General features: G+C 38.5%; 1 protein-coding gene across 2 annotated transcripts in view; it reads right to left on the reverse strand.

The window, feature by feature from the left end:
• Positions 1-15060, reverse strand: part of raraa (retinoic acid receptor, alpha a) — a 105704-nt gene that overhangs the window by 36802 nt on the left and 53842 nt on the right. For both annotated transcript variants that reach the window (XM_056771681.1, XM_056771682.1), the window contains one exon: positions 5204-5688. In XM_056771681.1, coding sequence (XP_056627659.1) covers positions 5204-5342 — 139 coding nt within the window. In that variant the 5' untranslated portion in view covers positions 5343-5688. The remainder of the gene's footprint in view (positions 1-5203; positions 5689-15060) is intronic.

Below are 15060 nucleotides of genomic sequence, written 5' to 3' on the forward strand. Positions count from 1 at the left end.
GCCGCAATTATCCAATCAGTTTGGAATAACACACACACACACACACACACACACACACATAAAACTACACACTTATGCATATTTTCATCCCTGCCTTCTGCTATGTCTGCTTTCTAAGATATTTACACACTGTAGGCCTAATAAAATGTGACCCTGGACGTCTTATAGGTCAATTTATTTAAATGTACTTTTAACATCACATGAAAGCTGAATAAACAAGCTTATTATTGATCTATGGTTTGTTATGATGGGACATTATCTGGCGGAGATACAACCGTTTTAAAAGAATAAATAAAAAAATGCCTTTGAAATTGTTAATCCAATGTAGCAGGCCATCTACTCTAATAAAGTTTTTATATATTTAGTGTAGGACATTTACAAAATATCTTCATGGAACATGATCTCTACTTAATATCCTAATGATTTTTGGCAAAGAAGGAAAATCAATCATTTTGACCCATACAATGTATTTTTGCTTTTTACTAATAAAAAAATAAGTTTTAAAGTTTTTGAAATGTGGTAAAATCCATCAAATTACAGAAAAAGACCACACATAACACAGTACTGTGAAAATTAGATGATCCACAAATGAAGCAAGTGCATCCAAAATCCACGTTCAAAACTCTTACCTTACCATAATTCTCAATGATAAGCTTAATGGTTATAATAAGAGCTATCAGGTACAGTTCTACAAGGAAAAATGTATGCAATGTAAAACTTTTTGCTATCACCAAACTATATGTTCCCAAACTATATCTATTTTAAAAAAAAAGTATTCCATTCTATTGTAAAACATCTTAAAATCAACATGAAACAGAAGTTGCAAAGGAGTTTTCTTCCGAGTTAAACGGCTTCAGGTATGATGCAAAATTGTAGGGCGGCGTGTGTTTCAAACTTTGGGAACTGATTGGATCATTGGGAATTGGAAGCAATCTAGTTCCACCCACACACCAAGATATACGTCATGCAGTTTGGAGGAGTGGTAGTGATATTTTCAAGGGCACATTCATAAAAAATATGATTTATTTACACTAAACACTGACATATTCAGACTCCTGGGCTATATAATATCAGAGATGCATATATGCTTGTTTCTGTGCAGATGTTTTTTTATCTTTAAAAATCACAGAGAAGTATTCCCAGCATTCCACACCAGCCACGACTGCTGTTTGCTTTGGCCCCTTCCGACTTCATCTCTCGTTCTCATTTTTCAGGACTTCCCTGCTCCTCAGGAAGCGTTGGACAACACAGCAAGTGAGAAGGAAGATGCAGCTGACAGTGAGAATTCCCTCCTCTGGGGCGATTCTTCAGTGAAGGGCGGCGGAGATTTACAGCACCTGGAGCCCTCGTCTCCCTCTCCTCCCGCGTCTCACTGCCTGTCTCTGAAGGGAAGGGCAGAATGATGGATGGGAGGAGAGACGCACAAAAAAGACGAGAGTTTTGGCTGGTCTACAGGTTTATGAGTATCGGTGTCATAGACCTCCAGCTCTGAAGACATGAGCTCACCTGATCTCCACCAATAAGGAGAGGCTGTATAACTGTACAAGGCGGAAACGTGGACCCGGAGCCAATGAAGACGAATTGAACAAATCGTCAAGGAGGACAAATTTACGAGAGAACCGGAAGCCTGCTGGACATTTAACCGTTACTTCAGAGAGTCAGTTTGGGATTCTTCAGAGACACCACGACTGTGAGGCAGTCCTCGCTTTTATGTGCTTTATGTTCTCCTGGTTCCTAGTCGTGTGATTTCCCTAGTAGGCTAATTCATTAATGTGAAGTTTGTCATTTTTCAGAATGTATGCATTAGAGTACTTAGAGTCCTACATGTACGTATTATGTACTTTTTATGAAACACAAGACTGTAATTTCTGTTCAGATATTGATAATATTTAGACAACGGTACTGTCCCAAACTACTCCGATCAGCATTCACGTTTACAGTCTGTACGTGATGTGGTGTAAACTATATTACAAACTCCTATAAGGCCTGTGTGGGTTTGTGGATATCTCAGCACAGAATAGAGCCGTCCAGCATTACAGACAGACATTTCATTCGTTCACAAAGAGGATAAGCACAGTCACATTTGCATAATCGGTGGAAAAGCCTGTAGAGACAAATCTGTGTGTGTGTGTGTAGCTACCGTCAACCTGCTCAAGATAAACACATCAGAGATTTAGAGGTTTTTTCTAAAAGGTCCAGTGTATGAAATTAAGCACCATCTAGTGGTGTAACGAGACCACAAAATCATAAAACAACAAGGTTGAGATTCAATCATGTATAAATCAGACTTTCAATTTTACATCATTTATTTTCTTGAGTTTTCTTTTAAAGCAACACTATATAACTTTTGCTCACAGGTTCCCAATGTGGTTGCTAAGCACAATTTTCTCTTACCAGTGTTGTAAATAATGTCGCTGTATAAGCTTCCCCATGGGCAACGCAATACATGTGAATTAGTTTGCTCTGCTGATAGAACCGGCAAATGCAGAAACGTTGTTTGGAAACCAGGGCTGTGTGTACCGACCCAACACAGAACTTACAGAGTGTGGTTTTAGCTTCTATGAGGCTGTTCAGGTCACAGCGGTAGTAGAATATGTCCGTTTAAGAATTGTTCTACCACTGAAATAATTTTAGAGATATTATTTTAAGGTCGAAAAAACTACAAAGTGTAGCTTTAAAGGTAAATCTCCAAATCCTTTTCAAAAGGTTTTTTCTTTATTTTTTTTATTTTCTTTTGATAATGTGGTGTAATGCTTCTGTTTTATTCCAGCTTTGTTTGATTTTGTTTTTTGTTTTTCACCTGGTATCTGTGTTTTGTCATTAATTCTTGACATTTCCCACATGCACAGCCGGGTTGAAGTTACAGTAATGTGTTCTGTGGTACGCCAGCTGCAGTTTGACAGAAAGCCTATCGTCCGTTTCTTGATGTTTCTGCATATAAACGTAAACCACATGACCAGCAGCTGTTAACCTGCACACTGCTGTCAAGAAAGTTTATAAATAAACTACCCAACAAAAAAGCTAGAATTCCTTTTTCCATTGTGCTCAAAATTAAACAGAAAAGCCCATATATAAATAAAAACAGAAAGGTGCTGTAACAGGCATTCGTCTATTTAAATATTCAACCACCATGGCTCTTAGTATACGTTCAACCACCCACATGGACCCCCTGCATCAGGGACCACCAAGTCAAAAGCAAAGAAGCTCCACACACACTTTAATGTGACCACATTCACCAAAGCCACCTCAGCACCATCTACACACTATATTTACCCACAGAAACCTTCAGCCAAAGGCACCATACAACACACAGCTAAGATATCGTTGCTGTTCTTCTGAAACTTAGGATTGTCAAATTTAAAAGTTTTTCAGGAAATGGAAAAAAACGGTACTTTTTAAATAAATGAATACTGTGTTGTCAAAGTTGACAAGCACCTTTAATACTTTTTACTGGTGACATATTTGAAAAACCCAGCGACAAACATAAAGGGTGATTATAATAATGATTTATGGCTAAAATTTAAATCACGAAATATGAAGACACAAGATTTCAGAAGGACAGCAGCGATGTGGATTTTTTAAAATAACAACTCTTAGTTATTAACCTCTGGTATACTTTACAACTATTAAAGAATTGTATAGTATATTCACTAAAACAATCTCATTTGACATGACAACATTCAGTGATAAGTGACAATTTACAAATAATGAAAGTGATTCAAAGATATTAAATGGGTCATTTGACGCGGCTAAAACCAATATTATTGTTTGCTTTAGATGTAATACAATGTGTATACTGTACATGATTTAAGGTTAAAAATCGCTTTTGTTTCCACATACCGTGCATGTTTTTATCTCCTATTTGCTCCGCCTCTCTGAAACACGCTGATATTTTACAAAGCTCATCGCTATGAAAAGCGAGGTGTGCTATGATTGGCCAGGTCACTAGTGCGTAGTGATTGGTCGAATACTGCACTGTAACGCCTCTTAACATATTCTGAACATCAGGCTGCGACGGTACAATGAGATTTACAAGACCGTCCATCTTACTTGTGATACGTTTGGGCGATCAAATCATACCACAAGGTGACGTACATGCGTGGGGGTGTGGTTACACGCGGCGTTTCAGGCAGGTCTGGGTTCACATTCGCTTTTAGATAGAATGCATCTTTTGTTCCCACACTTACATTTTTGCAATTTTATATGTCTTATACATGAATGGGCAACTTATAACACACCGAAAAACACGTATTTCGCCATATGACCCTTTTAAAGTGATTCTGTAATCATTTACCCTCATTTCAAACATTTAGGATTTTCTTTCTTCCGCAGAACACTAAAAAAGATTTTGAAGAAAGTTGGTAACCGAACCATTCACTTCTATTATATTGGCACAGAACCGATGCAAATGAATAGGCGCCAGTTAACAACATTCTTCAAAATATCTTCTTCTGTATTCTGCGGAAGAAAGAATGTTAAACAGGTTGAAATGACAAGAGTATATATATATATATATATTAAAAGAATTTCAATTTTTAGGCGAACTATTACTTGATGATAATGATTTTTAATTCAATAGTTATTTCACTTTACTGATAAACGGTGGCATAAAATGAAATTTGGGATTTCATTATTAAACCATGAAAGGAAACCAATGTGCATAAATGAACATCCTGACATTTGAAATAATCAAGTGTGGTAAAGTGATAACATCAGGTAAAGAGAGCTGTAAAGTGATTGAAAAGAGAGAGTAAAAGAGTAGATCAGAAATCAGTGCAACATGCGGACAGGAAGAGCTTGTGTCGTCTGACTATGAGCTCCTTACACACAGGAAATGTTTGTTCTGCGGGAGGGAAGGAACCACCTCTCTTAGTAAACGACACACACCGCCTCAAAACATTTACACATTCTTTTGCCTGAAAGAGGAAATGATTTGTGTCACACTCGCATTTGCTGTTTAGAGTTCTTACTAAAAGTCAAATGTGCGCACATTCAGTAACCTTAATGATCACAATTCACATCACTTCTGTTCTGAGCCATCAGCCATCGCAAACATTCACAGGATGTGGTGGTTTTAACTTCTTCTTATCCATTACAGGATATAGGATTGTACCCTGAGCCAAACTAAACCATCACTGTCCAAATCCAATTTAATCAATCACGCATAATCCCGTTAAATATAAAGCTTTGATCTCATACTCACTGGCTGGTGAAGGTGTGCTGTATCCACTGAGGGGCAGAGAGGGCGGAGACAGCCCCCCCAACATGTGCGGGAAGAAGTAGGAATAGTGGGCCATGGGGAAGCCATTGAGGTGCGGGCTGGGGTTGCCCTTACTAGACATGTCCGCCTGGAGTCCGTCCACGGTCACACACAAGAATCCAAAACACCTCTTAGTGTGAATGCTTTGGAGGGATTACTCCCCCATAGAGGTGTCCAGAGTTGGTGTGTATGTAAGGGGGTTATTCCATGTGCCCTTTATAGATAAAGGCTGATGATGATGTCTTGGGAGACGTTGAGTCCAAGACCAAATTCTTCTGGTAATTTTCGTCTGGTTGAGTGATGGATCTTTGCCTTAGTTGTTGTGTTTATTTCCAAAGTGAATGTGTGTAAAACATTCAGTTTAATGAATCCTGTAGTTTAGGACTTGCGATCTTAAAAGACGTCCTCCTCATTATTTCTTTGAGTACCTAGAGGTTAAAGAAGAGTGCGAGAGATTAATAATTTTACTCTTTAAACTAAAATCAATGTGTTGGGTTTAACTATTACTTACTCTAATTTCATTACTTTTCCCTTGAAAAAGTAAAGGATTACTCTTATTTTTTCTATAATTTAATTAGTTACTTCTGATGTAATTAAACGAAATTCTTTGTGTAATATACGTACGTGTGTGCGATAGTGATATTGACAAAAAATTCAAGGTCTAACTTGAAAATCCCTGCTTTAATGTATAATTTTCACATTTGTAATACTTTGGTCAGTTAATAATTCTACTTTATGTACTTTCATATTATTGATTTGAATGGGTTAAAAGAGTCGTTTCATGTCTATACTTGAATCACTTAACTAGTCAAGCAATTAGTTAGAAGTAATTAAATATTTTTGGGAGAAAGTAATTTGTACATTATCTAATTACACTATTGAATATGTAATTAGTAACTAGTAATTCATTACTTTTTTCAGAGAAACTTGGTCAACACTGTTTAGCACACACTTCTACTGGTATCAAGAGAGCTGTGTGGGGTATGACATGAATATGTAGATTATACCACAGCTAAAGAGAATATTATCATCGTTGGTTTGAAGTTTGCTGAATTGTGAAGTTGCTGTTACAAATTCTTCCCTCCTTCCACTTTCACCTTCATCCGTCATTCTTTTCACCAATACAGTAACACTACTTACCCCAGCTTGCCACTTGACATTAAAACTACAAAAATTCTTTATTCCTTTTTACACCACAGGCAAGTCTCAAAGTTTTTTCTAGTTTATGCTATAGGCTGAATGCAAATATAAATCAGCTTTAAAGTTTGCTGTGTAGTGACAGGTGCGTTTAAGTCCGTCAGATATGTGCAACCGCTGCAATTTGGCTGTACTTAATATATCTTATCACAAAGTTTGTTGGAATGCTTGATTCTGATCGGCCAGTCGAGACATTTACAAGTTTGTTATTCCCAGAGCCATTGAGAGAGAGAGTTGCGCCTACATAAGTTCAAAATTTCTGCACGTCACTTGATTCATGGAGCCTTCAGATAGTTACAGGAAGTTATGTTTTCTCTTTCAATGCTTTGTTTCATTAAATACAAAAATGATTCATTAAGTTACTTAAACTAGTAACTTCTGGGAACTATTGAGAGCCTCGTGAACCGCCATTGTTGTGAAAAAACTGTTCCATTGGAACATAGTTCCATTAGAGACTCTCTCTCTCTCAATGGCTCTGGTTATTCCCAGATACCAAATGCTCAAAACTAATATCACACCCTGCAAACCATTTTTTTACCAATTAAATATTAATATGTTATATAACATATAACAAATGTGACATTATGTTGACAAAATAATAAACCAAATTGACTGTTCGAGACATTTTAATGTCGTTCCTCTGTAATCTGTAATTGCAACCGGTCTACGGATACACCACTGATGTTCTCTTACCAATTTACAATAATGTTGCTTTATGATGTATGGACAGTCAGTTTTAGATACTCTAAATAACCAAAGATAGCTTAGATTCTTAATCATTTTCGTTAAAAAAAACTTTTACATGAATATTAAACCATGCACTCTTTTAGATTGTGTTATTTATCAACACATTATTTGTGTTATGCTATTTTACACATTATGTGTTTATTTTGAGCGAAATAAATGGAAAATACAACACAAATCGTGTTAAAAGTATCACGGAATGTGTTGTCCCAGAAATAACACAGAGATGCGTTGAGTTAAGGACGACACATGTTGTGTGTTTTTAGAGTGTGGTGTGACTGTGTGCTGCCAACATCTTTTCACACATTTGATGTTCACAAACTGGACAGGAATGAAAGTTCTTTTCTGTAACAGTAATCCCTTCAATTGTTTTGAGTGGGAGTGAATTACTGCGTGTAGTGACCTGAGATGACGTAAGTGCCCTTAGCATTGCGTCACATTGCAATGACTGTGATTCTGTCCAGCTAACCACATCATTTCATAAGACGGCTTACGGGAATGTGTCCCACACACACAACATGTCAAAACCGACATCAAATAATCTCTTCCTCTTTCTATGTAAGACAGGCGTGGAGAGAGCGTGCATGTGTGTGTGAGAGAGCGGTTTCATCATCTGAGCATTTTTATAAGGTCAGGTCACTGTTAAGAGTTATGTAAAACTTACACACGGATGGTGAAATCATGTTCTCCTGCGCCATCTTGTACAGATTTGGATTAGATGTAAGCATGGAGTTGTACTAAAGAACTTCACATATGATGGAGGGCAATTGTGAGATGTAAGTGTGTCCTAAATTCATGTGCGGTGAAGGTTGCCCATGTAGTCTAGTCAGTTAAAAGCAATCCACTAGGCCACCAAAAAGTATCTTGATATTTCACCACATACATTCATTTCAGGCATTCAACAACAAATAATAGGTGTAAGTAAATAAGAGGTGTTTTGTAAACAAATGATGTTCTATCATTTCTCAGAACTAACTTCTGAAAAAACCTGAGCCATTTGTGCACTGACTTTTTTTTCTGCATTCAAAACGTGTGTTTTTCTATGCATGTTGATATATTCACACATTGGATGTGTGTATAAGTGTCCAAGTGCAAATACAGGACAGTGGGCTCTATCGTACACTTTTGACGCAAGTGTGTTTTGCTAAATTCAGCCTGACGCAGTTTTCATTTTCACATCCTGAGCATGTTGTTTAAATCGCAAATGCACCTGCGCCTATTTGTGCGTCCATTGGCGTCCTGGTCTGAAAGCGTGTTGTGTTCAAGCGAATTGTTGGCGCGTTGCTATTTTGAGGCAACTGAAATTGACCAACTGAAGCCTGATCTATATAAGTCAATGGCGCAGTATGTTTTGGTTAAAGAGCGTGTTGTTTATAGGCGGCTATGGGCTGGTGCACAGTGTGCATACATTTGTCTTATTAACGCGCTGTTACATTTTTGGAGAGATTCGCGTCAGGCTACTCAGTCTGAAATAAAGTAAAAATCCCCCCTGAGGAAGGGGGAAAACGGTCAGTGCGTCAGGTGCATGGTCTAAAAGGGTTGTCCCTGTTCTCTTAAAGCGAGAGGCCCATCTACAGGACAAGATGTATTTAATATTTGGCATGTTTGGATTCGGACACGCCCTAAGTACACTTGTGCCCTGCACTTTAGACCATGCGCTTAAATGGTTAAAATAGAGCCCAGCGTGTAAAACTCTCATGCTCTGCCAACATCTACTCACTGATGCACGCACACACACTTACCCAACAGACACCCCTGCTTGTCAGACAAGAAGGACCCCTTGACATTTGCTCCTCCATTAGAAAGGTCAGCCTTTAATTAGGTGAAATGCCAGCGAGCACGCACCTGCAGAAATACACCCGGCGTGATCTGTGACGCCCATGTGGGTGTGTGTGAGATGGATGAACCGCGTAACAGTGAGAACCTCTGGATTAATACATAAAAAAAAACATTTTGTTTAACGTCCCTCTCTGAATTAATATCTGTCTGATTAAATTCAGGAATTATGTCCAACTTGCATCATCAAGCAAAATTCATAACACAAACACAATAGACACTGGGCTTGTCTGGCAAATTCTACAGCACTACGCTGAATTCAGCAGCTCTGGACTTTATGATTTAGAAGTACTGTGTGTAATTTTGGGGAGGATCTATTGACAGAAATGCAAAATAAATATAATAAGAGCGCGAACCCAGCATAAGTCCAGTGTCAGCCACCGTAGTGCTTCGAAAGGGAGGGCTGGAGTAAGACATTGGTTGCAATTCGCAACCTCACCGCCAGAAGCCACTAAAATCTCCACATTGCTTATCTATCATTATGATATTAAATCATTCATAAATTAAAAAACCTAAAATCTCACACGACAGAAAAAGACTAAAAATAAATATGTAAAGATCTTAATGTATTGAATGTATTCACATACCTTTGTCTTATAATCGCGTAGAATTTAAAATGTTATTACTGTATGTTATGGGCTTGTGGTCAAATATGTTTCAACACTTTTTATGCAAATTTAAAGAGTGTACACACATGCGCGCACAATGAACGTTCTGTGGATGGATTGCACAATTGCACTGATACACTAATATAACATGTAGTTCAGTTTGACTAAGCGTATCTTTGTTTTTCTCGCTGTCTCCGTCATCATTGTGCATGCATTATTGAAACAGTGTAATGTTAAGCAGCTTAAAAAAACACTGTCTGTTTCACTGTATACACAATGACACAGACGCCTTTTGACCAGAAGATCACACATTGCATTCATTTGAAAAGGTCAATGTTTGTGATAGAGGCGGGAAATGTAATCACACACACACACACACACAGAACGACGAACAGGGTGTCAAATACTTTCTGAAATTTAGCCCTCCGCCCCTTGTGTGTGAAAAAGCACTAGTTTGGCGTGGCTATTGACACAGCTGGCTGAACGGAAAATATTGCTAAACACGAAATCTTAGGAAATCTGTGCGGTGAAAATGGGGAAAGAAACTGAGATAAAGAATAAAGAGCAAACAGTGTGTTTCTTTTATAGATACACAGGCTCCGTATGGTGTGAATTCACTGTTAAAGCACATCAAATATGACCCCTGGCTTACACCACCGGCAGAAGTTCAGATTTGAATCTGTCTTCGTGGGCTGTGGTTGTTTGGCAGGATAATAATTGCTAGAGTGTTCTGGATTTGTGGGTACCACAACCTGTGCTTGCTAAAACTGCTTTGAGAAGGTTGCTAGGGTGTTGCTAGGGTTTTCTGGGTGGTTAAGAGCCCACACTTCCAGGTCTCCAAGTTTAAATTAAATTCATCTACACTGAATTCAGAAGCACAAATAAAAATACACACACATAAACATGTGGTCTGAGGATGAAAATGAGTTGTGGATATGATAAAGATGAGGTTTGTCAGCTGAGGCCACTGACCAGCGGTACACACTCTCTCTATTCCACTAGACGGTCTGTCATAACCTTAAGATGAGGCCCCTTTGTAAATGAGAAACATATTTCAGTAAAACATCATCTAATCATACACACAGAAGAACTGCTTTTAAACAATAATGTACGGATTCACACATAATCCTTCTAATATGTTTCATACAAAACACAATTTATATCTTCTAATGCATCATCATCGATACTAATTATTAATAATTTACACATGTAAATCTGATGGGCAAACATTGTAATTGTTGTGACTGTTCCCAGGACACACCTTGTTCCACTTCAACTAAACATGTTTTCAGTTTAAGGCTTCAGAACCAAATGTGTGCGTTTTTGAGTTTTCTCTTAGTGTTTCCTAAGTCCCCGGGGCTCTAAAAAAGAAGTATTGATCAATTGAAGCATTGATTCCACTGGTAAGATTTTTAGACGTTACAGTCCAGACAGTTTACACCTGTTATTAAATGCATCTAATGCGAAAAAACTCAATATGTAAAACATAAAAATGACACAACACTGCGCAGCTGGTCTGTGCAACAGGAGAGACTCAATACAAGTAATGATTACATTTGTTCACTAAATGAAGGAACTAATGGGAACTAGCACCCCACCTGTGCAACTGAAAATGTTTTTGTGCTTTCTTTATTGTTCGTCAGTGTGATGTTTTAGTGTTTCTGCCGTCATCATGAGTACCAGTGAGTAGCTGCAGCTGTTTATTATTGTAGCTTAGAAACAACTCAAGAAGCCAGTTTCACCGTGTTCTTATCGTATCTGTCCCTTATGCTTTACCAACAAAACATGCGTTTGTCTGCCAATTTATCCCAAGACAAGCATCTATGAGAAGTACATCGAGTATGTTATGAGGTAATAAGTCTCAGAAGATGCAAATTACAAATCATTAATTCAATTGTTGTGGATTTTCATAGGTTAATGCATAAACAACAGGTGTCTCATCAATTCAACACAGAACAAACACTGAACCAAGTACAGGGTTTTATCCATATTACCAAGTGACAGACAACTTATGGTATAATTAAGACACAAAATATGTTGAGCCTATCCTCTCCTTCACAAACAAATGAGCCTATTCAATTATAATTCCTTCCCAACAATTTACAGTTCGATAGCACTTTATTATTTGCGTCGTCCCTGTTGTCTGTGAAGCATTTCTAAAAACCTATTTAAAAAACAAACATTTTAAATTATTCAATCTTAAAGGGATAGTTCACACAAATCTGCATACATTTCTTTGTTCGGTTGAACACAAAGAAAGATATTCGGAAGAATGTTAGCCATCGACAATTCCGAGGCACCAAAGGTTTTGTAAAGAATGAATTTAGGAAAGAAACACCTTTGACTATCATTTCAATTGTTCCTTCTGTGGTATTCAACGGTGCCTCAAAACTCGCCTAACATTCTAATATCTAAAATTGCTTTTTGTGTTCAAGCGAACACATTTTTTTACACAGGTTTGGAACAACTAAAGGGTGAGTAATCCATGACAGAATTTTCATTTTTGGGTAAACTGTCCCTTTAAATAATACATTCAAGGCTATATGTTATATAGCGCCATTAAACAATCAGTTGGACACTAAAATATAAGTGTCTTATAATCCAAAAGATCACTGTACCATGTATTGTCCCTTAAGGTTACAATGTGATTTAGGATCGCACACAGAAAGGATTGCCAGGCATTACTTCTACTTCCTGTCCTCCTCAGGCTCCTCCATCCCTTAATCTGATTGGTCCACAATGACCTTTAATGCATGGCCCCTCCCCCAGCATGGACAGCAGTGTTACGTCTCTCTGATTAAATCAATCAATCAACGGAAGCGTCTCGATTCAGTTCTCACCCATCGGGCGTGCTCATCTGTATGGTGCGGTGATAGCGCCCATTACGGCAGATTGCAGGTCAAACTCCTCCGGCGATGGCAACGTCTCATTAGACGCTCACGCTCTATGAGAAATGAGATCGAATGTGATGCTCGCAGCTCACAGGCCGTGACTTACACCCGAGTTCACGCGTGCAAGCGTTTGTTTAGGTTTCGTATTTTGACACACATTCGGGTGAGAGGTTGGGTCCGACCTTGACACCTGACCTTTGACCTCTTATGAAAAAAGAATTCATTTATAGATAGTAGTGCACCTGGGCCCCTTTGACACTTCATATATAAACACATTTACATTTCATAAGGCAGCTTCTCACCCTGGGAAGCTTTTGAAACAATATCGAAAGAAAATGTCATCTTAATTAATAATGGCCTCTTATTGGCTGCTTTTTCTTGGTGTGTGTGTGTGTGTCTTAACACCATTCACTCAAATTGAACGAAACAGAGAGGATGAGAAAGAATGACCTCATTTCTGCAGTATATCAAATATAGTGTTTGTGTGTGTGTGTAGGACATGAGGAATCGCACAGTTGGGAGGGGGAGCGCCGTGCTGTCTTTGGAAGAGATTGCATGACCTGAATAACAGATGTATGCATGTGATTTCACATCTATATATGTGCATTTGCTATGAGATCATGCATTGTCACATGACTGAAGGGTTTGCACTCGTGGCACCGAATGAAACGAGTATGTATGTACTGTATGTGTGATGACATCATGGAGGACGCTATGTAAGGCCTAAGGACGAATGTCTTGTCCTGATGTACACGCCGCAAAACGCTTTTGAGCACGGCACTCTTACTGCATGAGTGATTAGAACACAGCAGGCTGCTCGAAAATCTCTCTCTCTCTCTCTTTCCTTTCTCCTAATCCGACTCCTCCACTTCAAATCTGTGCACTTTATTCCTAATTCTCTCTTTTTCTCTTTATTTTTTAATCCGGAATATTTTTGAATGGACTGTGGTAGGGTTCGTTGCCCTTCAGAAGTGAATCGAGAGCGCTTGGACATTTCGGTTCCTTTCGTGAATTTGATGAAGAATTGTGATTCCATTATAATTTGAATAATATGTGTTTTTTTTGTAACATTTACCCATAACCAAGCCAACGGGACAGAATTCTACAGAACACAAACCCCCCTTATGTAAAATGTTCCACCCTATATGTAGTTGTTTAATAAATATTTTATGTTTTTCATTCATAAACAATTGCATTGAACAAACAACATTTTCATGTTAATAAAGTACATGCATTGCATATTCCATGCAAAACATTGCATCTTATTCTTTACCCACCTGCAGTACGTCTTATATTATGTGCATTGGCTTATGCATACATGCATATTTCAATTCAATTATTGTCACCAGAATTGATGCTTTTGTACTTCACGAGTACTTAAATTTCTTAATAAATTTTGATTAAACTCTGAATTTTGCACAACCCTGGCCCGTAGTAGGCATGCCCCAAAACCACAGGAATGAGGAAATAGATCTAACGAGAAAGACAGAACAAAAGAATAAAGAGAGTGAAAGAGAGAGTGAGGAAGTAAATGAAAAATAATGGGGAAAGTGTGGGCGAGATAAAGCAGAGGGATGGGCCGTCGCTTTATTGCCTCTAACTGCGTTTCTGCGGGTCTCTATCTGGATTGTATTGTGCAGAGGGGGTGACGGCTAAGATGCAAATCGCTTTTCGCCGCAAACAATATTGCGTTTCTGCGAGCTCCATCCATCCTAGAGAGCGCGGAGGAGAAGAGATGGATGGAGCTCTGAACTTTAATCAGGAGGAAGCCCGGAGCGATGGAGGCTTGCTTTCGTCTGTGTATTTTTCTGTGTGGGATACAGATTAATCAATCACGCGCACACATACACGCGCGGGTACTCATCATGTGACCGCCACTGACACCGTGATGACAATCCATCTCTTTCCCATCAGCCCTGTTGACGTTTGACTCCCCCCACACATCCCAAAATCACAGTCAAGCGCACAGTTCGAGAGAAAATACGACTCCGCTGTAAGAAATTAAAGCCCAAACTAAATACCGACATTCTGGTCCACCCTTTTCCATATAAGACAAGCCAATGCTCTCACACCTCGTCCAACTAACTTTTTACTGAGGAATCGACACATCCCCCAATGACTTGGCAACAGCGTGTCAAATTTATTCTCTCTTCTCTCTGGACTTCAGAGGTGCCCTCCAGTGGACTAAGCTGAAACTTCTCTAAGAACTGAAGACAATGTGGTCTGTAGTGTTGGATTTGAGAGTATATTATGACTACTTAAATTAAGTTTTATTAGGATGATGTTTGCTCATGTGTAGTGTATAGTGCATCGTGGGAAGGTGTTTGTTTTAAACTGTAGTTCCAGTTTCAGCCACCAGAGACAGTTCGTGGGGCATACATTTATTTAAAGGAACACTTAACTAAGAATAAAATATTCCTTATAATTGAATGGCCCTGAAATTAGAATTGACACCTTTTGAGAAACGTTTGTAATCTCTGTTTACGACAGAGGAGGATAAAAGTCAAACGATTAATCTGGATTA

This window comes from Triplophysa dalaica, chromosome 17, assembly GCF_015846415.1.
Source record: "Triplophysa dalaica isolate WHDGS20190420 chromosome 17, ASM1584641v1, whole genome shotgun sequence".
NCBI lineage: Eukaryota > Metazoa > Chordata > Actinopteri > Cypriniformes > Nemacheilidae > Triplophysa > Triplophysa dalaica.